Here is a 21,315-nt window from a genome sequence, read left to right on the forward strand (position 1 = left end):
AAAGTGATTCAATTATAAACGTCCACCTGATTGGACCTCGCTCATCTAAATAGTATCAGATCACTAAACGGTTCTCACCACAAAAACGGAGCTTCCGCGCCATAACCTGATACGCGATGACAGCGACTTTCCCGCGCACAATATGTCATGTTTTTTTTTTCAGAGGGGTTGGATACAAACAGCCAATTACGAAGGGGCGCGGACTTGCACTTAACACACTTGAGATAGTCATTTAGTCACCAACATTAGCCTGCAAGGGTTCGTCCATCCAAAATGATAATTAAAATATTATCACCCACTAGACAGTGTTGCCATAACACACTATCGATACGTTAATTTAATTAGTACGCGGAGGTGTTTTGTGAAACTGTGATTTTGTGATGTGTTTTAACAAATTATTTTTGCTCGTAATTTTGGATATTTGTTTCGGATCACTTTACATATAAGGTAAGGGGTTATTGCTTCTTTTTAGAAGTGTTACACAGTGCTTCAGTGAATCGAAAGAAGGGAATAAATTTAATTAAAAGTATGACATTAACTTTCCCATTGTGTCGTATTCGCATCCAATAGTGAACCTTATTTTGAAGGAATATTTCATTTTTATTCAGGATTTATCAAAGTGTTTATAACATATTCCATTTATTATAGTAAAATATATAAATTACAACATACGCACACAATAAATTAAAATAACAATCAATAGTTATAATTCTCGTTAGATTGATGTAGTATATTCGTTTTTTTATTCCTTAGTGGATTTTCTTTAAAATGGCTCTACATGTAATTACCATTGTTAATTATAAGAAAAATATGTGATAAGAAATATTCGGTTGCGAAATGATAGATGTTTTCAGGCGATGTTTTCAGTGTTGCTATAAAAACAGATTCTGAATTTGATAAAAAAGATTGCTAAGATCCTACAGCTTACGAGTATTATTATTTTATATCGGACTTCAATAACATACACATTTGAGATTTAAGAAATAATATCAAAAATGCCTAGGAATTACCGACATTTTTATAATAAACCATTTTATACGTACCTATTTAGGCGCCTATTCATAATTTTTGAAGTTAAAAGTAGTTGTAGGTACTAAGTCCTAAGTATTTAATTACCGCTATATCAAAATTTATTATGTATTTGTGGTTTCACTGTTTTAAAAAAATCATGGTTTTTCTGATAATGTTATTTTTGAGTTGTAATAACGTTGTTTAGTTGTAGTAGCATACTGGTCTAGCACTTAAGGGTAGTTTTCGGGTCTGAAATGTAATAAATAAGCACTTAGGTCGGTTCATATGATATTAAGGTCGCGTTCCGATCCGGTAGTAGTTTCAGAAAATTGTACCTGACAATTTGTAAGTGCCGCCGGTGGCCTATACAAAATAAAAATAAAATAAGAATTTGTGTAGGTACTTACATTAAAAATTGGTCTACCGTTAAATTTAAGTATTAACTCTACATTTTTTTATTTTTGTGTACTATTATGGCGTTGAATTGTCTCCCTTTCATTAGTTTGAGTGTGTAGCCTGATGGCATTCTAATATGCGACTTATCCAAGTCTAGTCATTCATCTAGAATATAGCATATTTATTTAGTACATGTTATTTTGTCTTATACACACAGTGTTTAATTAAAAGGAATAAAACTAGAATAGATTAAATGTGATGTGGTTAAAGTACCTTAAACAATTCGTGATTCGACTGCGACGGCACCACTGACGTACCTATCTCCTTTAACAGTGGTTCTAATGCTGTTTAAACTAGTTTGGATTGCTAGGTAGCGTAGCAGAGATACATTTGTCAGAATTCGTTCCTTAGAATAGCAACGCATATGTCATTGACCCCGGTGAAAATCCTACTCTGTTTTAGGTTTATTGCAGATATCCATGAGCTGAAGAGACCACTTACAATCAAGTGGATTATATTTCAATGGATATAATTAAAAAAATAAACAGAAAATGAATCGAGGTTATTTTCGGTCTGTAAAAGATTGAGAAAATAAAATTAAAAAAAAAATCAATCGACTTCTATGTCGGTTTTAATGGTGGTAGAACCCTTTGTGGTTCGACTCCGGCGGCACCACCGCCACACCTATTTCTACCTAATAACAGCAGTGTTAAGCGCTGCTGTGTTCCGGTTTGAAGGGTGTGGTAAGGGAGACAGACTTTTCCGAGGCGTTCCAGCTTAGTCCTCAGGGGTAGCGGCGCATCTGTGGCCGACCTCAGGTAGGAATATCTAATCCTATCTGGGGTTGATTACAGATGTCCATGGGCGGCAGTAGCCACTTACCATCAGGTGGACTGCATGCTCGTCTGCTACTCTTATATTATAAAAAAAAAATGTCACTATAAAGTAAAAAATAATTGAAATAAATGTTGGTTTAGTACATATTTCTGAAGTCGGCGCTCAATATATTTCGCTGGATGACGACGTAAACAGCGTGTCTAATATGAATGTAAAATGTATGAATGTAAAATAAATATATACCGGCCGAATTGATAACCACTTCCTTTTTGTAGTCGGTTAAAAATGCCTTCAGCTGATCCAAAGAAACATCTGACTAATAAGGATAGCCCCACCACAGGTTTAAAGGCCTAATTAAGAATAAGCATAGTTTAGCATACTAAGCTCTCAATATCAGTCTTTGCATAAACTATGGGAAATTGCCATTAAAGTAAGTGTTTGTAAGAAACTCAAGTAGCGTACGAGCATATACTTCTCTTGATGATAAGTGGTCGGTGCTACAGACATCTCTTATCTACCTTAACTTATTTATAATACGAATAAAAAACAATTTATAATTATTTTTTTCTGTATGTTAGTCTGAACTTGTGAATCGTAGCGACTAAAGACCTAATTATGAGCTTTCACTCAAAAATTCTAAGAAGTAATAGTAAAATAAGACTTTAAAAAATAAAATTAAACTAGATTAGCTATAAGCCATATGGGCTACCTCTTTAAAATGTCTTTCTAAAACTTGACATCAAGTATAATGTGAAAATAAAAATATTTCAGATTGAAATTATCGAAATCTTTTAAATGCTAAAACCGCTAACCCCAAGTTATTTACGTTGAAAAAATATCAATAGATACCCTATAATCACTAAATACGTTTTTAATTTCCATAAAATGTTGTGAAAGATTCTATAATAATAAGAAAACTCAATTTTATTGACATAAAATACCGAAAGAGACTCTACAACCACGAGATACGTAATTTTAATTCACATTTCACCTGAATTATTTTCCAATCGGCTTGGTTGTTCCAATAATTTATTGAATCCATTAATAATAAACGGTTACACCGTCCGTCTGAGTCACACGTCGATATCCGCCGGAACGAGCCATCGTACGACGAAACATGAAATTGGAGACTAAGAGGGGATTACTCGAAATTACCCTTTTTACGATAAAGTCGTTAAAGAAAGATAGTGAAGAAATTGTACCGAGACGTGCAAAAAACATTTTCCATTCGGTGGTGCTCGTTAGTAATATTCAATGAATGTAATGTTTTGTCTGCCAAAGATTGATAACTGTAATTTTATGCGTACTAGAAATAATCATATGTAGATTTCGTTTTGGGAACCATGCCTCGCACGGCAATTTTAGATGGTTTATTTTATTTATGATTTTATCTTTTTTACTTTTGATTGTATATATTGTTAATTAGAAATAATTTGTATATATTTTAGCTCTAATAATTTCTTGTTATTTAGTTATAAATTTATTATCCGTAATTGACAAGATTCTGGTCAGAAAAAATATAGATTGTTTATCAATATCTGACATAAGAAATACAAAAATATTATAATTGATAATTTACAAGTGCCCCCGTAGGCATATACTACGTAGGCTACGTATAAATAGTAGCAATTATAAAAAACGACTGAAACAATATTATCTCTTATCTCTTAACACAATATATGTTTAATCATACATTGAAATATCGTACCACGACCTCGTTAAAGTACGATTGTTTTTGTAATATTACAATAAACTATTTTGTATGATGTCGGTCGAAATAATTCATTCTTGTTTTTGACAGTAAATTTCATTTTTTATGCGAAATATGACAATTTCAGTTGTTTTATACAATGGATAAGCGAAAAATGAAGCTCGACTTGGCGGAGGCACTGCCGTGCCTCCTGATAAGGGTTTAAGTTTACGTCACTGGGCAGGAATAAAACAAAACTGTTTTAAGGAGGTGGTGGTACGAAACAAAATATTGTTGATGCAATATTGAAATAAACCTTACCTGAACTATGATTGTTTTTAAAAGGGTACTACCATGTAGGGCCTCTGAAATGTCACTCCCACGATTTAGACGCATCCGGCGGCACCTCATACATACGTTGCAGTGGCGGACTAAGGTTGTCAGGCCCGGGGCGGAAAGTTGATAGGAAGCCTCCAGGGTAAAAAGTTCGCCTGTGATTCGCTGACCTTTTTTTTCGCTGTCTGAAACACATTTCATAGATTGTTTGGTCCTGACGACCTGTTATTTGAAGACCCCCCAGAATCGGAGGCCCGGGGCGGACCGCCCCTTCCGGCTCCCCCTTAAGCCGTTAGAGATATGTTGAAAGCTATTAGGCCTGTAACGTATGCAAAAAACACAAACACACGTTCGAAAAACATTACACTTCACAGTCAGATAAATAAGGAAAAAAATCACCACTGGATTTTCAGTATTGAAGAATTTCATATTTCATCTTAACATAATGATAACAACGGTACAATAAACGCATGCATTTTACTACGTTTCACTATCAATTCTCATTCCTAAACAAGCAGCTTGTCTGTAAAAGCTGCTTCATCTAGACAAAGCTTTACTTAGAATTATATTAACATAAATAATATACACTATTTTATATATGATAACTGTAGCTAACGAGTCAGTTGCATGAATGCAGAGCTCTAATCATAATTTCACATTGCTTCTAGCAAAGATAAGTTCTTTCTCTTTCGTCCTTCATCATTAACCCTTTAAGGAATAGACTATTCGACAGAGTCACAGGAGTTTAAGTCACAATTCCCATTTCCTAGGTGTGTAACATTTTCTCTGTTAAGTATTGCTGGAAGCATTTCGGAATAAATATTTAGATATGATGCTTATAGTTAACGCATAGATCATATTTTGAAATTACGATCAGTTATTTCATTTTCATATATACGGATTTTAGAAATCATGTTATTTTTTACGTGAACATTATTAATTATGTAAATAATTAGTAACTACAGTATAATATTTTCTGTCAAAGATTTAAAAGAAATATACTTAGAGCTTAATGATTACGATTATAACCATTGACTAGATATGATCTTTTTGTGCTATATTAGATACTAGCTGACCCGGCAAACTTTGTACCGCCTCAAAATCTATTTATCAAATATATTTCATATAAAATATAGCATATGTTACTCGTGGATAATGTAGCTTTAGAATGGTGAAAGAATTTTTAAAATCGATCCAATAGGTTATGAGCCTATTCATTACAACCAAACAAACAAAGTTTTCCTCTTTATAATATTAGTGTAGATTACAGAAATAAATTGAGAATATTAAGATGAGCGATATTGATGTAGCAAAATATGACATATAATTATAGTTACGTGTAAAATATGGTAACCGGGGTATAACGAAAATAATACGAACTCTATCCCCCACATAATTGCAAAAATGTTTCAATTGAAGCTTGCAATATGTGAAAATAAGTTGATTATTAACCTATTTGTGAATCTCTTACTTCAGTACCTATATTCAATAAAATTATTAGTTAACGAGGCGCGGCTTCACTCGCGTTACGAATTAATATTATTAACTAAGAAGATTTATATAAACTTTCATCCCCTATTTTATCCCCTTGGGGGTAGAATTGATCAAAATCCTTTCTTAGCGGATGCCTACGTAATAACATCTACCTGCATGCGAAATTTCAGCCCGATCCGTCCAGTGGTTTGGGCTGTGCGTTGATAGATCACTATGTCAGTCAGTCACCTTTAAGTTATATATTATATTTAGAAATTATGAGTTAATTAATTATACAAAAAACTTATCATTTTTATAATATAGGAGTAGCAGACGACCATGCAGTCCATCTGATGGTAAGTGGCTACTGCCCATGTACAATCTGTAATCAAACCCTATAAGATCAATAAGATTTGATCCTTACCTGAGGTCGGCAACAGGCGCCCCTACCCCTGACTACTAAGCTGGAAAGCCTCAGAAAAGCATGTTTCCCTTGCCACACCGTTCAAACCAGTACCTTTATCAGGAGTTTTTACGTTTCGACAAATATGAGTGTTTTGGTATATATTTACGTATTTGCCCATACAAATTTCAATCGGCGCCCCTAGCTGATTGTGTCAGAACTAGGAAATCGTACTTTACTAGGAAATCATACTCGATATTTGTTTACGTATTGGCCCATACGGGCCAATACGTAAACAAATATCAAAACAGTCATATTTGTCGAAACGTAAAAACTCCTGGTAAGGGTACAGGACACAACAGCGCTTAACACTGCAATTATAAGACAGAAATAGGTATGAGGGTGGTGCCGACGGAGTTGAACCTACTCAATATATATAAAACTAGACCGTTCCGCCTACATAACATTTAAAATCAATATCTTACTTAAATCGGGATGTACGTGGGCGTTGCCTAGATATAATTATGACGTATTATTGTTCGACACTGTAAAAAAATAACTTTTACGAATAGGATAGTAAATGTACTTCTTTTATAAATATATAGGCGTGACAAATATAGTAAGCGAGACTCAAAGACTAACTTCTAACTTAGTTTTCAGGATTGGCAACGTACCTCCCTATTATGTATGATTTTAGACAAATATTAGGTATCGTGGAATTCTTTTAATATGCAGCTAAAGTGTACTTACGATACTCGGTTTTAGGTACAAAATATTGGGAATAAAGAAATTCAAAAGGGCTTCTACATTATTGGTATTTTGGATTCCTAGGACACAAAAGTTCAAACATAAGCTTTTTTCTCACCCGATCTATGTTACCTGGGTAGATTTTCAGTTGTGTTTCAACCTGTGATGATATAGCAATGATGTTACCTAACTAATTAAGCATGTGTTGTTGTGTTTACTATTATTAATTATTTAAACACTTAGCGGTTAAGAATCTATCGGGTAACATTTAGAACTAATCACACTCTCTAACCTAAAGCATCTGTGCCGTAAAATTGACGTCATTCAACAAATTTAGGTACCTACATCTACCAGTTTAATCTACTGCATTACGATGCACTACTTCTATCTTCTTCGTATATCATCTTGCTAACCTAAAGCCTCTATCGTCAAATCGACGTCATTCCACCAACTAAGTTAAAGTCCGCGTAAAATTGCTAGTCCGCTCTGAATATAGAAATGAATCGCGTCGCCATTAAAAAATGTATGACAACACCTGCTCGCAACAACTTCAGAGCGGACTAGCAGTTTGGCGCAGACTATACCTACGTCTAAGAATTTAGTAAGTCTCCAGTACTATACATAATATTAAACATCGATATGCAATCGTTAAGTATACCTACCATTCCATTCAAAGCAATAGCCGACTGCGACTTCAAGCGACGGAAGCAATGAGCTAACCTTTTTTTTATAACCTAACCTAACCCAAAGTTTTTGTCTCGTCAAATCGACGTCATTTGATAAACTTAGGTACCTACGTCTACCAGTTTAATCTACATGCATATTCTCACATCTCACACTATAAACTAAGTATACCTACCATTCCATTCAAAGCAATGGCCGACCGCGACTACAAGCGACGGAAACAGTGAGCAGCCTCCGTACCGCCCTGCGCGGTGAGATGCGCGCGAGAAGAAGGCGTGGCCATGGATTGCTACGTGCCCAACAACCCGCAGTTCGGGCTGCCCGACTACTGCCACCAGAGCCTCTGCTGCGACCCGCTCCAGCCCTGCACCTGCATCGACGGGCCGCTGCGAGAGTTCCCCGAGGAGGAGTGCTGTCAGGTTAGTTTTAAACAATTACCAGTATTAATACTAATTATCATTTGTAATTATAAAATGGAGTTAAATTGAAAACCTCCTTCTTTTTTTTTGAAGTTTTTTTCAGAAATCCTAATTTGTTTCTGACGGTGTTTATGATTATTATTCTAATTTAAATACATGCATTATAAAGCTCTCTGTTCAGTGACTATATTTTAATTGTGAGATGATACTCAGTACCATTTTTAAAGCTTATTTTAGTCCTAGGAATAGGTCGTTATATAGGGGTCCTACGGTAAAGGCAAGCCCGATTTTAACAACATTGGCTTTTTAAGGACAGACTTAGCGATAAAAAATTATACTTTGATTTGTTTTAATGTTTTTTGAGATATTATTGTTGTTATTTCTTCACGACTTTCAGAATTTTATAAGGTATCTCAATTAAAATTTGCCTCCGGCCTTTATGAACCTGCCCCATCTGAATAGACACTTATGTAAATATGTTTGTAAATTCTTGTCGGTGGCAGCGAAGTCCAGTCAAGAACTGTGTCATATAGCCCAAAATTAATAAACATAACAGATTTTTCCTTAATAAAACGACTGATATCACCCTATCACTAGTGACTAAACTAAATATAGTGATATACCTTTACTCAATTTTTGTTAAAACGATGATGGTTAAGCTTAAAACGGAAACTAAGCCTTATTAACAGGTTCAACACAAACGAATACATTTAACAGGATTGATTGTCTCTTTATCATTATTAACTTAATACTGTCCCGGCACAAGTCTCCAGACACGAGTCCTTTATCTATCCAACACACTGTAACCAATTTTGTGCTAAATCTTTTTACCTTTGCAGCAAGAACCCGAGACCTGTTGCCCAGAGAACGGCGAGCTCAACGCCTTAAGCGAGACCATCGCGCCTTGCGACGTGACCCTCGGCGATGTGAGCGAGCCGTGGCCGGCAGAGGACATGGGCTCGTTCTCACTAGCCCCCCTCGAGCTCGACCCGCTCCCTTCACTGTTTCCCTTCTCACCGTGCTCTGGGTACAAGTAAGTCATTCTTTAATTATAGACGTAGCTAACGAGCATGTTTAATTGATGATAAGTGGCCATGGATAGCCGCAATCAAGGTGGGAATACTTTGTGGTTCGACCCAGGCGGCACCACCGCCACACCTACTTCTGCCTAATAACAGTAGTGTTAATTGTTGCTGTGTTCTAGTTAAAAGGATGTGGTAAAGGATACATACTTTTCCGAGACATTCCAATTTAGTCCACAGGGGTAGCGATCATAGCAGTATTTAACATTTCTATTATAAGGCGAAATAGACATTGCTGTTCTAAAACTGAAGTAGAGGTAAGGCATAAATTTAAACCTAGCGATAAGCAGACGAGGCACTAGATGGTAATTACAATCACCTATGGATATTTGCAACACCAAAGAAGTCGATTACTATGTATCGCCGGCTTTGAGACTGGAAGTAAGACATAAGTTTCTTGGGAAGAATAATCACCATATGGGTAGGATACACAGACGGTTCCGGGATCGAATCCGCGGACAGATAAACATATAAATGCTAATTTAAATATCTATTCTGGGTCTGTGTGTTTGTGTATCAGTGTGTGTCCAATGCGAGTGATAGCCTAGTGGTTAAGAAACTCGGCCTCTCGATCGAGTGGCCCGAGGTTCAAATCTCAGGCACGCCTCTGATTTTTCAAAGTTATGTGCGTATTAGAAATTAGTTATCACTTGCTAAACGGTGAAGGAAAACATCATGAGCAAACCTGCATACCTGAGAGATTTAAAAAAAATATCTAAGTTATGTGAAGTCTACCAATACACACTTGGCCAGCGCGGTGGACTATGGCCTAATCCTTCTCATTATGAGAGGAGACCCGTGCCCAGCAGTGGGACAGTAATGGGTTAATGATAATGATGTGTGTTCATGTCCTGTACCTACGGATTAGGGAATAAAGTGTGGGGCTGTAAGTTTTAAAGTGAAAAAAGCTGAACGTTTGAAATGTTAAATGATGTTTCAGTACTTAAAGGTGGAAACAATCAATAGTTTCCTTCGTCAAATTTTGTATTTCTCTTCAAAAGAGTAATATAAAAGGTTTTGTAGCGCCTTACCTAAGCGGGAAATAATAAAATATTATTTTTTTTTATTTTATAGCAAATAAACAGGTAGAATAGTGTCCATACATTTAAAAAATGTTTGTAATACGAAGTAGTGGACAATGGTATTGGACAACAATATCTGTAAGGGCCTCGGCAGATCTGCTACATTTATTATTAGCGATCAACGCGATGATTAAGCTGAAGCAGGATTCGACTAAATGCACACATTTGAATTCACGTCGTAGATACTTTTGGAAAAAGAGTCGCAAAACGTAATGCATTGTCGACGCAATCGCCATAACGCAAGTCACAGATGTTTAAAGTCACGAGTCTGCGGCAGTAAGATTTCTTTATGCGGCTTCTTCAAAAGCTTCACGTTATGTCACTGTTTGAGGGAGCTTTAGAAAAAGTTCAAGAAGTAATGAACGATTATATAAGCTACGGAGGCTACGTTAATACGTAGCACAGTACCCTTACCAGGAGTTTTTACGTTTCGACAAATATGACTGTTTTGGTATTTGTTTACGTATTGGCCCATACGATTTCCTAGTTCTGACACAATCCGCTAGGGGCGCTGATTGGAATTTGTATGGGCAAATACGTAAACAAATACCAAAACAGTCATATTTGTCGAAACGTAAAACCTCCTGGTAAGGGTAGTGTAGTGCATCAATGTGCTACGAAGTTATGCTGTTACACGTAGATGCATTGTGCGTTGATGTCTAACGTCTACGCCGTAGATGCTACGGATTTTTTTAATTATGGAATTATTAATTTTTAGTATATATTCATTTAAAAGTTAATTTTCTGTCAGTATTATGTAAACCTTGTACTTATTACATTGGCCATTTACCATTTGATCTACTCGTTGTCTACCTCAAACTTCAAAGCGCAATTTTTTAAAAATTTTGAGCTCCTCAATGAAAAATACAACTTTCAAAAATTTTAAAACCTTTGTTCATTGAGACTGAGATTTTTATTCCAGTTATAAAATCATTATACATAATTATGACTTTTATGAAATACAGGTAGAAGGAATCAGTGTATTTAAATTAATATTTTTTATTGCTTTGTTATCAAGCATCTCTCTGGCCATAGACAGATACACTCCCATATATGCAGATAAACATAGGCTTTTAACTATTCTAACCCTCTTTTTACGTAGGTTATTAAATTTCTATTGAAGCAGGAACAACGGAGGCGACTGCCGGGAGCGGGGCGGGGGGGACGCCGCGGACGTCCTGCTCTCCCTGAAACACGCCGTCGTTCACGGGGACTGCGCGGAGACCGTGCCACAGGTATAGTCATCTCCCTCACTCACACACACAACCCGTTGCTAGATAGAGACGGGGTATTAGGGTAGCATAAAGGGCGGCCCGTTATGAAATGATTGTAATTAATACGGTATCGGAGATTAATCCCGAATACCTACATGTTCTGAAACCTTAATTAGATGTTTAGTCGTTATGATATTTTCGCGGTTCACTTTGATGTAGGGATGCAATAAATATAGAGCTTTGGGATAAACCAGGTACAGAGTTATTTAATCGACTGTACAAATAAGCCATGTATGTTAATAATATGCAAGGCATCCTAACAGACTAGGTAACTCAATAAATAAAAAAATGTAAAAAAGTTTTTTGTTGTTAACTAAGTATTTCACATATTTTATTTCATTACATTTGATTATTTAAGTCATATATGAACATAAAACAGATTTCATACATTTGTATTTCTTGTTATTGTTCAGTTAAGAAAATGCGTAATTAGGTAACAAGTAAGTGAATACGTGTGGCAAATGAGTTTAAAAGTAAACCGCATTTTGCGGTCATTCGCCGAGAGACTCGAAATTGAATTGATTTTTAATCTCTTTCATACTTACCTATGTCTTTCTGGTTAGATCAACCTATATTTTAGTTTACCTATACCTATACTATATTCTATACCTATATTCAGTTTTATTTACCTAAACGTAATATAATACAACTGCATAGTATTATATAAGACATTATATCCAATAACTACTTATTGCAATTTGGTAATAGAATAGAATTTAAACTTAAACGATTGTATTATTTGTACTATAAATGTTATCCATACATACCATAACAATAATATTAATGAAAAACTTGTAAAATAAATAGAATAGAATTCAATGTTATATGATTAAAGCTTTAAAATTTTAAGATGTGTAGAGCGACGCCATTAGGTATGCCTCGAAATCTTAAATTGAATTAAGCTTAGGGACTTCTTTATATTTGGAAAACAGTGATCCTTTTGGTTAATTAAAGTATAACTTAGAACATTACATTCTTCTATAACATTTAGTGTGATTGGGGCCAGATGGTGGTGAACGGTGGTAGTGGTTACCCGTACTACGAGCACTATGGCAGCACGCCACTCTTCCCCACCATGAGTGTAAATGTCTCCATGAACATGACCATGCACGGCTGTCCACCAGACCAGCTTTGTTCCCAGGTAAGTAACATATCTCTCATTGTGAAGATGGTAGAGCTCTCTGTAATTCGACTCCGGCGACAATCAACGACAGTAGTGTTGAGCGCTGCTGTGGTAAGGGAGACTTTTTTATAATACAGGAATAGCGGACGAGCATGCAGTTCACCTGATGGTAAGTGGCTACTACCGCGCATGGACATCCGTAATCATCCCCAGATAGGCTTATATATACCTACCTGAGGTCGAACAAAAATGCTCCGCTACCCCTAAGGATTAACCTGGAACGCCTCGGACAAGTATGTCTCCCTTACCACACGTTTCAAACTAGAATATAACATCGCTTAACGCTGCTGTTATGAGGCAGAAATAGGTGTGGCGGTGGTGCCGCCGGAGTCGAACCACAAAGAGTTCTACCACCTATGTTCGGCTGTATATTTTATATTCGTCAATTACTCCGCGATTCTTTGTATTTATGTAGCATTGTTTGCGACTTGTATCCGAGCGCGTCCCATTTCTCGCAAACTAGTAAATTTTCAGCAATTTCCGTGGTAACAACCGGTGAACATAATCATAAGTTAATTAATATACATTTGTTTATCATAAAGTAGGTTCAAACAAACTTTTTAAACAATATGGCTTCCTATTCAGTCAATGTTTCCAAGTTTGAGTTTTTAAAAAATTTCCCTTAGCGAAGCCAATTAAAAAGCAAAAATTTTAACAATAGAAAAGTTTCTCTTTAATGTCGCATGTTTATAATTTTTGAAAAGAAAACTTTTGTTATTAACAAACTTTTCAATTGTGGCGCGGCACGTACAAAAAACACCTACTTGGTTATAGGTAATCCAACGCTCATCGTGATTGGAAATTTGTGATTTATATGTTAATAATATTCTAAAAGTCACTTAAAAGAATCAGAGATGATCTCTCAATCCGCGGGTCCGAAAATCAAACCCCAGGAATGCACCTCAGATTTCAAAGTAGTGCGTATTAGAAATTAAATATCAATTACTATAACGGTGAAGTAAAACATCGTGAAGAAACTCACACACCTGTCTATTGTAAAAAGTTCTCATAGATGTGTCAAGTCTATCCACCTATGCACTTGACCAGCACGATGGACTATGACCTAAAACCCCTTTTACTCTGAGAGGAGACCCGTGCGCAGTAGTATAACAGTAATGGGTTGACAACGATTAAAAAATACCCGATTACCACAAAACATGACTTACGTTACGACTATGGGCTAACGTTCTTATTCTGAGGGGAGCCCAGCTGTGGATGTTGATAATGAATAACTAAATATTCTTTCACAGGTACAATGGAACCAAAACGCAGCAACGCCATCAGTGAACGTGGTCTATCCACAAACCCAAAACGTGATCCCCACTTCCTACCCAGCCGCCACTTACTCCTTCACAGCCGACTTCCGAGCACCGAACCAATCGGACCCTCTGATCACCGCTACATCAACATTCAAGCCTCTCATCCAAAACTCTCAGAAGCCAAACGCGAACTACCTATTCCAGCAAAAACCGAACTTTGCAAGCCAAAAGACTATGGGGCCGATGCTGAAGCGGTCGCCTTCTAAAATGTACATGCAAGAAACCCAAAAGGATCCGATAGGCAATGGGTATATTCTGAACCACCAAGGACAGATGCATCCTCAGGAGTACGGTTATACTGCGTGTGTTAACGCTTCGGGGAAAGTTCAGGTAAGTCAGTCAAAATTTGCAAATGATTTCATATGTTTAACCAATGTTAAGTAAGGAGAGTACGGGGTATGTTCCAATTCTTAAAGGATGTTTATAAATGCTTGAAAAATGTAATACTTCTTATATACTCGTGATATAATAATCATATTCTACAAAGCACGAGGCGCGCAAGATATCTAACTCACTTTCATCCATCTAAAGCTCGATCGCGTTTATTTAACTTTTTAGATTACTTATAATCTAATTCATAAGGCTGAGACCGCACTGCGATTAAACGCAGACTGAATAAAAAAAGCTGAAAACGCCAAAACGCATACGAACACGCACTGCGGTTTTCTTTTGGCTTAATTTTATTTCAGTCTCATCATAGATTTCAGGCGAACAGCACGTGTTGTGGGGTTAGAGACTGAATAAAAAACCAATGATATTTAAAACTATAGATATGTTACCTGCCCACAAAACAACACAAATAAGTGTTACACTAAACACACAAATACACGTTTTTCTTTTTGCTTACCCGAAAGTAACTCATTCATTCATACGTAAATATGTACGTAAATTTTGCTTCTCTATTACTACTTGTGGAAGGAATACGTTATCTCTATTTTGTCAGTTACGTAATTATAGCGGACCAAGCACGAAAAACAATCAAGATATAATGATTTCTCCTCATTTACTTGTGAAATGTGATTCCATGAATCTTGGGTATTTTTTTTGCATAATTTGTACATTTAAGCATTGCCCAAGAAGGCATTTTGAGGCTTAGAAGACTAAAATAATGACGTTAAACGTATACAGTGACATACATACGTGTCAGTTACTACGCCGCCGCGAGAGCGGCTGGAGTCGATTCACTCCCATTGGTGTATTTTGTATATTTCATGTTTTACCCACTAGTAACATATCTTTAGTTTATATCAATGCCCCACCATACAATTACTATGGGAGACAAAAAACCGCGCTTTAAACAAGCCGCGGTCAAAATGTAACAATAAATCAGTCGACTGAAAAAGTCACTAGTGCGTGCACTTGTATAGAAAGCAATATGTTTTATATTTTAGCGGTTTCAGTCTTGCGGTTAAACGCGTGCGTTTAATCGCAGTGCGGTCTCAGCCTAAGTAAAGTTTAACTTTAGAGTAAGAAGGTAATTCTTGCCTCATTTTTTATTGAACGGAAAAGGTTTAACGACAATAAACGCTCGTGATAACAAATACGTATTGGCGTTCCTTTTAGACACCTTTTAGTCCCTAACTTTAAATTAACTTTAATTCTTAATTAATGAATAGTAACTTTAAATACCTACGTTAGGCCGAGAACGCACTGCGGTTAAACGCAGACTGAATAAAAATAGCTGAAAACGCCAAAACGCATACGAACACGCAATGCGGTTTTCTTTTGACTTAATTTTATTTCAGTCTCATCATGGATTTCAGGCGAACAGCACGTGGGGTTAGTTTCATCGCTCGTTCATCGAGACTGAATAAAAAACCAATAATATTTAAAACTATAGATATGTTACATGCCCACTAAACAACACAAATAAGTGAGCGAACCGCAAGCGCATTGATACACAAATGCACGTTTTTTATTTTGCTTACTTGATATTTTGAGTGACAGAGCTATTGGAACAATGTGATAAAGAAAGACAACTAGTGTTTGATATTCCGTTTTAAGATTCATTCATACGTTTGCTCTTTATTACTACTTGTGAAAGGAATTTGTTGTCTCTTTTTTGTCAGTAACATATCTTTACTTTATATCAATGCGCCACCATACAATTACTATGGGAGACAAAAAACCGCGCTTTAAACAAGCCGCGGCCAAAATGTAACAATAAATCAGTCGCGTTTAATCGCAGTGCGTTCTCAGCCTAAAGTCCGCGCCAAACTGCTAGTCCGCTCTGAAGTTGTTGCGAGCAGGTTGCGATTCATTTTATATTCAAAGCGGACTATCAGTTTTACACGGTCTATATACCTACGTACCTAGTACCTACATATTGGTGTTGTATTAAAGGACAAGTGACATTTTCTAAATTATTAACATAAATCCAGGTGGGAGCCCTCAGCGGTTGTTCAGAAGACGACGAACAGAAGCCAAACCTTTGCCGAATTTGTGGCAAAACCTACGCTCGACCCAGTACCCTGAAGACACACTTACGAACCCATTCCGGGGAGCGGCCCTACCGCTGCGGGGACTGCAACAAGAGCTTCTCCCAGGCAGCGAACCTTACTGCACATGTTAGGACGCATACAGGCCAGAAGCCCTTTAGGTATGTATGGTTTTAAACTGATACTTTATTAAAATGACGCGTGTCTCAGCAAAAGCTAGAAACTCTACAAATAGACCTTTTTTGTTTTTACCGACTCGGAAATTATAAATATTCTAGACCTCTTATCATACCTATGGTAAACATTCAGAAACTAGTCGCCCTTAGTTAGAGTTTATATTAGAGTTTAGACTTTTATTTTCTTTTTTTCTTTATTGCTGATATTTTGACCCAGTTACTCGGATTGTGGTCACGGCGTAACATAAAATGTAATCCGAAATGGGACTCCCAATTACGTGATCTAAAATATAATAAATCATTAACTTCTCATTGACTAAGGTTCACTTTGCAAAGTTGAGTCGTATAGCAACGTTAGGTACCTACTCATTGTAACTTGTTTATTCTAAGGGAACTTTCACAAAGCGTGATGAAACCGTATAAATAAGGGAAAAACTTTTTCATTCGCAGCCAGACCTTTGTATTAATTGAATGAAAAGTTATCAAACATTAACCGACCGACAAACTTTTAGACGCCACTGGCCATAATAATGTTGCTAGGTTGTCAAAAAAAAAAAAGAAATGGAAGATTTTAACTATTCTATTTAATTTATCAATAGTTAACAAATGATTGCTAATAATAATGTGAAAAATATTAATTTTATTGACCAATATTGTTTTTAAGATCGTAATTTTATTAATTTAACATCAAAACTAAAGACTTTTATTTGAGGAAATTGAAAAATCACTTTAGCTGAAAACATATGACTGTTTTCGAATAACCGTCACCCACAAAGAGTATGTCCCCCACAAGTAGGGTTGCCACCCGTACTTTATAATAAAGTATTGTACGTTATTTGAGGTAATTGTACTCTATACTTTAAGAGAACAATAAAGTACACGAAAATACTTTATTTCGCATGATTTGATTTAAAAGTTTAGTCGTAAGTATTTTTTCTTTAAACGACATTTATCGATTGGTGCTGAATCGATGTCGTCACTCGCCAGCGCGACATCCCTTAACTTAAATATATTAATAGAGAAAAATAAATGTACTTTATTTTGATACTATGTACTTTATTTTCTAACCTATAATAATCAATATACTTTATCTGTAGAAAAGAAAGGTGGCAACCCTACCCACAAGCGCCCACATTAAAGTTTATCGTATTATACTTACATTTGGAGTCGTATAATAACATTCTTTTTTATTTATATATTACGGCAATAATATTAATGCAAAGTTACATAGTATTGCCCAGTGCCCTCACTTCGGTGTTGTATTCACTAAAATGTTTGATGTCAACAGCTCCACACGTATCTTACGTTTCCTACGCTAGAGGACGCTACTAACGGCTTAGTCTAGTCTCTATGGTCATTATAATAAAAAATAAATTATATAAGGGATGTTCGAGAATTTGTGATTTTTATTTTCGATTTTGATTGTTTTTTCCTTTAAATGTAATAACAGTCAATGTAATTAATTTGAACAAATTTACAAAATATAACAATGAAAAGGAATAAATGAATATGTTTCAGATGCCCAATTTGTGACCGACGCTTCAGTCAAAGTTCAAGCGTCACCACTCATATGAGGACGCATTCCGGGGAGCGGCCGTACCAGTAAGTATCATAGAGTAACTTATACATGAGGGCAGTAAGTACTAGCGGTGGTCGTTGAATCAACGAACTAGTTAAATCAACCGTTGATTCACTTTTAACCAATCAACGTTAACCCAATAGAAATTAACTAGTTAAATACGTCATCGACGTTGAACGGAACTTTCGTTATTTTCAACGTAAATTTTATTTTGTTTAGAATTAAACTTACGTTAAAATAAAACAAAAACAATGTATATATTTTTTTATAATATATGAGTAGCAGATGAGCATGTATCGTTTTTAGGGTTCCGTACCCAAAGGGTAAAAACGGAACCCTATTACTAAGACTTCGCTGTCAGTCCGTCTGTCCGTCTGTCCGTCTGTCACAGGGCTCTACCGCATAAACCGTAATAGATAGACATATGAAATTTTGACAGAGGAGGCATAACGATGGCAGCTATAACAACAAATACTAAAAATAAAATAAAGTTGAATATTAAAGGGGGTCTCCATACAACAAACCGGATTTTTTCGGCATTTTTCGATCTAACTGTTAAACTGTACTAGGAAGACGGTTGAAATTTTTACAATACGTTTACTACTATAACTGGTATTATAATAAATACAAATAAGAACCATAAAATATATTTTAATATACTTATTTTCATTTTATTATACTTTGATTACGTATAATCGTCGTTCCATTGTCACCCCAACGCCATCTATTGTTGTTTCATATGACTAAGTATTGTTGAAAATCATAAAATGAATTAAAATAATGAACATTTGGTAGTACGGAAGCCACTATGTGCGAGTTCGACTCGTACTTGGCGAATTATTTCGGTATATTAACTTAACTTAAACTCCAATTATGTAGAATATATCTAATAATTTCCTAATGAATAATTAGAAATATCGAGAATTGATATTTATTTCAATTCTTGATATTTATAATACACACTACGTGAAATTGTTTCTAAAATAACATTTACCGCACGTCAGCAGAGACGCGTTTATCGTTGCAGCATACTTAAAAACCGTTTATTGTTGATGCAAGTTGAAATTTGTAGCACATTAACTCGTTGACGAAATTAACTAGTTGATCAACGAAAATTAACGTTGACGTTTCGTTGATGGAAAAAACTTTAACGACCACCGCTAGTAAGTACTATATCTATGAGCGAAGATATATTCTTTGGCATACCGTTCAGCCCACACGGCGTGTTGGATTTTTTTATATATTATGCCGTGTCGTTGGATTCGTCTAAATTCGTCTAATTGAATTCGCGGGTCCGACGAATATTAAACTTAACATTTTGTTTCAGGTGTAGATCCTGCAAAAAAGCGTTTTCAGATAGTTCAACGTTGACTAAACATCTTCGAATTCATTCAGGGGAAAAGCCGTATCAATGTAAATTATGCCTACTAAGGTAAATATGACATTTTATTTTATGCGCTTTTTTTCTATTATTACGCATGACAACAGAATGATAGAGTAAGGAGGTACATTAAAAAAGTTATATTTGAAGCATTGCATAAAAACCGTCGTCGCTTAAAATCTCAGTGGCATAGAAAATAAGGTAGCAATGCAAACCGAGATAACTAATGCAATATACAATACAATACAATACAAAAACTCTTTATTGTACACCAAATTTATAGTAACAAATACAAAATATTTACAATAATTAAAGGTACGCGCGTAAGTGGCGGCCTTATCACTAAATAGTGATTTCTTCCAGGCAACCAATATTTAGATTTTTTATATTTTTCTTGCTATTGCTATGCTGGCTGATCTACATAATAGGCGACAGTATTTGTCTTAATGAAAAGCAATATACCTCTTACCACTTCAGGTAAACTTTTAGGAAGTAGGTTTGGTTACAGATGTTCGTGGGTGGATGCGACTGCTTGTTCATTTTATTCTTCAATCTTAAAAAATAGTATATATGTGTATATTATGTGTATATATTATTGTTTATATTTTGTGTATTTATTTGCATATATTTATATGTCTATGATATCTATCTTACCATATCTATTTTGTGCACACTATGTTTGCCTATCATATAAATTTTCCGACCATAGGGGCTGCTGGAAGAAATTTCAGGTTGGAATAAGTTGTCCTCTGTACTATATTTCTCTATAATGCTCTTTTTTATTATGTTTCTGTGTACACAAATAAATAAAAATATAGTATATTTCTGTCATTTGTTTGCTAAGGTTCTCGCAGTCCGGCAACCTGAACCGGCACATGCGCGTGCACGGCAACGTGTCGGGCGGCGCGCAGCTCGGCTGACGCGCGCGGCGCTGCGGCGCGTGCGAGCTGTATCGTGATGCCGTGTGGCCCTCAGTGTGAACATTCCTAAAGTGCATATTATGGGACAAGTTTTGGTGTAATGGACTATTGGTGGTAATGGAGCAGAGGTGTGTCTGACCATACATAAAAGAAACATACGTGTGGCGACCTCCCGCTACTCGTTAAGAGATGGCGCTGCTGAATCACGCTAACGAAGTTTTCTAAACATCTGCATATATACAAGCTCCGAACTGAGACGGCGGGAGATCTCTCTTTGCCAAACGCGGATTATATTAAAGTTTTCTCTGTGGGATATATCTAGCTCGACTTACATCGTCTTTATGCAAAATCTGTCACACAGTGAAATCCTTATTATACCATCTATTTCGGATTTGTTAAGCAAAAGGATTGTTACATTTCGACAGCTTGTAGAATTTGACAACCTCACTTTCCAGTGAAAAGATTGTCTAGAGTCTTAACTCTGCATCCAGTACCAAATATTACGACTTATTCGTATGTAATGCAGTTAAATTTAGCTGAAACTTAATATGCGTCTGAAGGTGCTTTGTGGCTCCAGCCAAAGTTTTACTACACCTAATTCGGAGACAATCTTCTGAAACCGGTGATTTCGTAAATGACTAGTATAAAATTCATTAAAATATTGTAAAATATATGTATATTTTCTGAATTTAAACTAAGTTGGTTCGGACAACGAAGACAAAAATGTGTTACATTATGTCTACAGTATAATATTTATGAACTTATAATCATCAGTATTAACAATCAAAGAAAACTAAAACTAAGTAGTTACATAGTAGTACATATTCATAGCTTAGTCTTTCTTGTAAATATAGAAGAAGAAAGTAAATTGTAAATATTAGTTTG

The 21,315-nt window shown here is 35.8% G+C and overlaps 1 protein-coding gene across 2 annotated transcripts; it reads left to right on the forward strand.

Annotated features, from left to right (window-relative positions):
* The first annotated feature begins 223 nt into the window (after positions 1-223).
* On the forward strand, positions 224-20,676 carry LOC140747328 (protein glass). 2 transcript variants are annotated; one of them, XM_073079716.1, is made up of 10 exons: positions 224-447; positions 7,767-7,996; positions 8,836-9,029; positions 11,284-11,395; positions 12,426-12,575; positions 13,868-14,266; positions 16,318-16,535; positions 18,069-18,152; positions 19,457-19,561; positions 20,355-20,676. In XM_073079716.1, exons 2-10 carry the CDS (start codon positions 7,859-7,861, stop codon positions 20,428-20,430), a joined length of 1,476 nt encoding a protein of 491 aa, XP_072935817.1. In that variant the 5' UTR covers positions 224-447; positions 7,767-7,858; the 3' UTR covers positions 20,431-20,676. The 2 variants fall into 2 exon arrangements, with proteins under 2 accessions (XP_072935817.1, XP_072935826.1); XM_073079725.1 differs by having other exon boundaries at positions 225-447; positions 12,441-12,575.
* Positions 20,677-21,315: the final 639 nt, after the last annotated feature.

Source organism: Epargyreus clarus, unplaced genomic scaffold (genome assembly GCF_041222505.1).
Source record: "Epargyreus clarus isolate Ecla_fem2 unplaced genomic scaffold, WU_Ecla_fem_2.2 ptg000002l, whole genome shotgun sequence".
In the NCBI taxonomy this organism is placed as follows: Eukaryota; Metazoa; Arthropoda; class Insecta; order Lepidoptera; family Hesperiidae; genus Epargyreus; species Epargyreus clarus.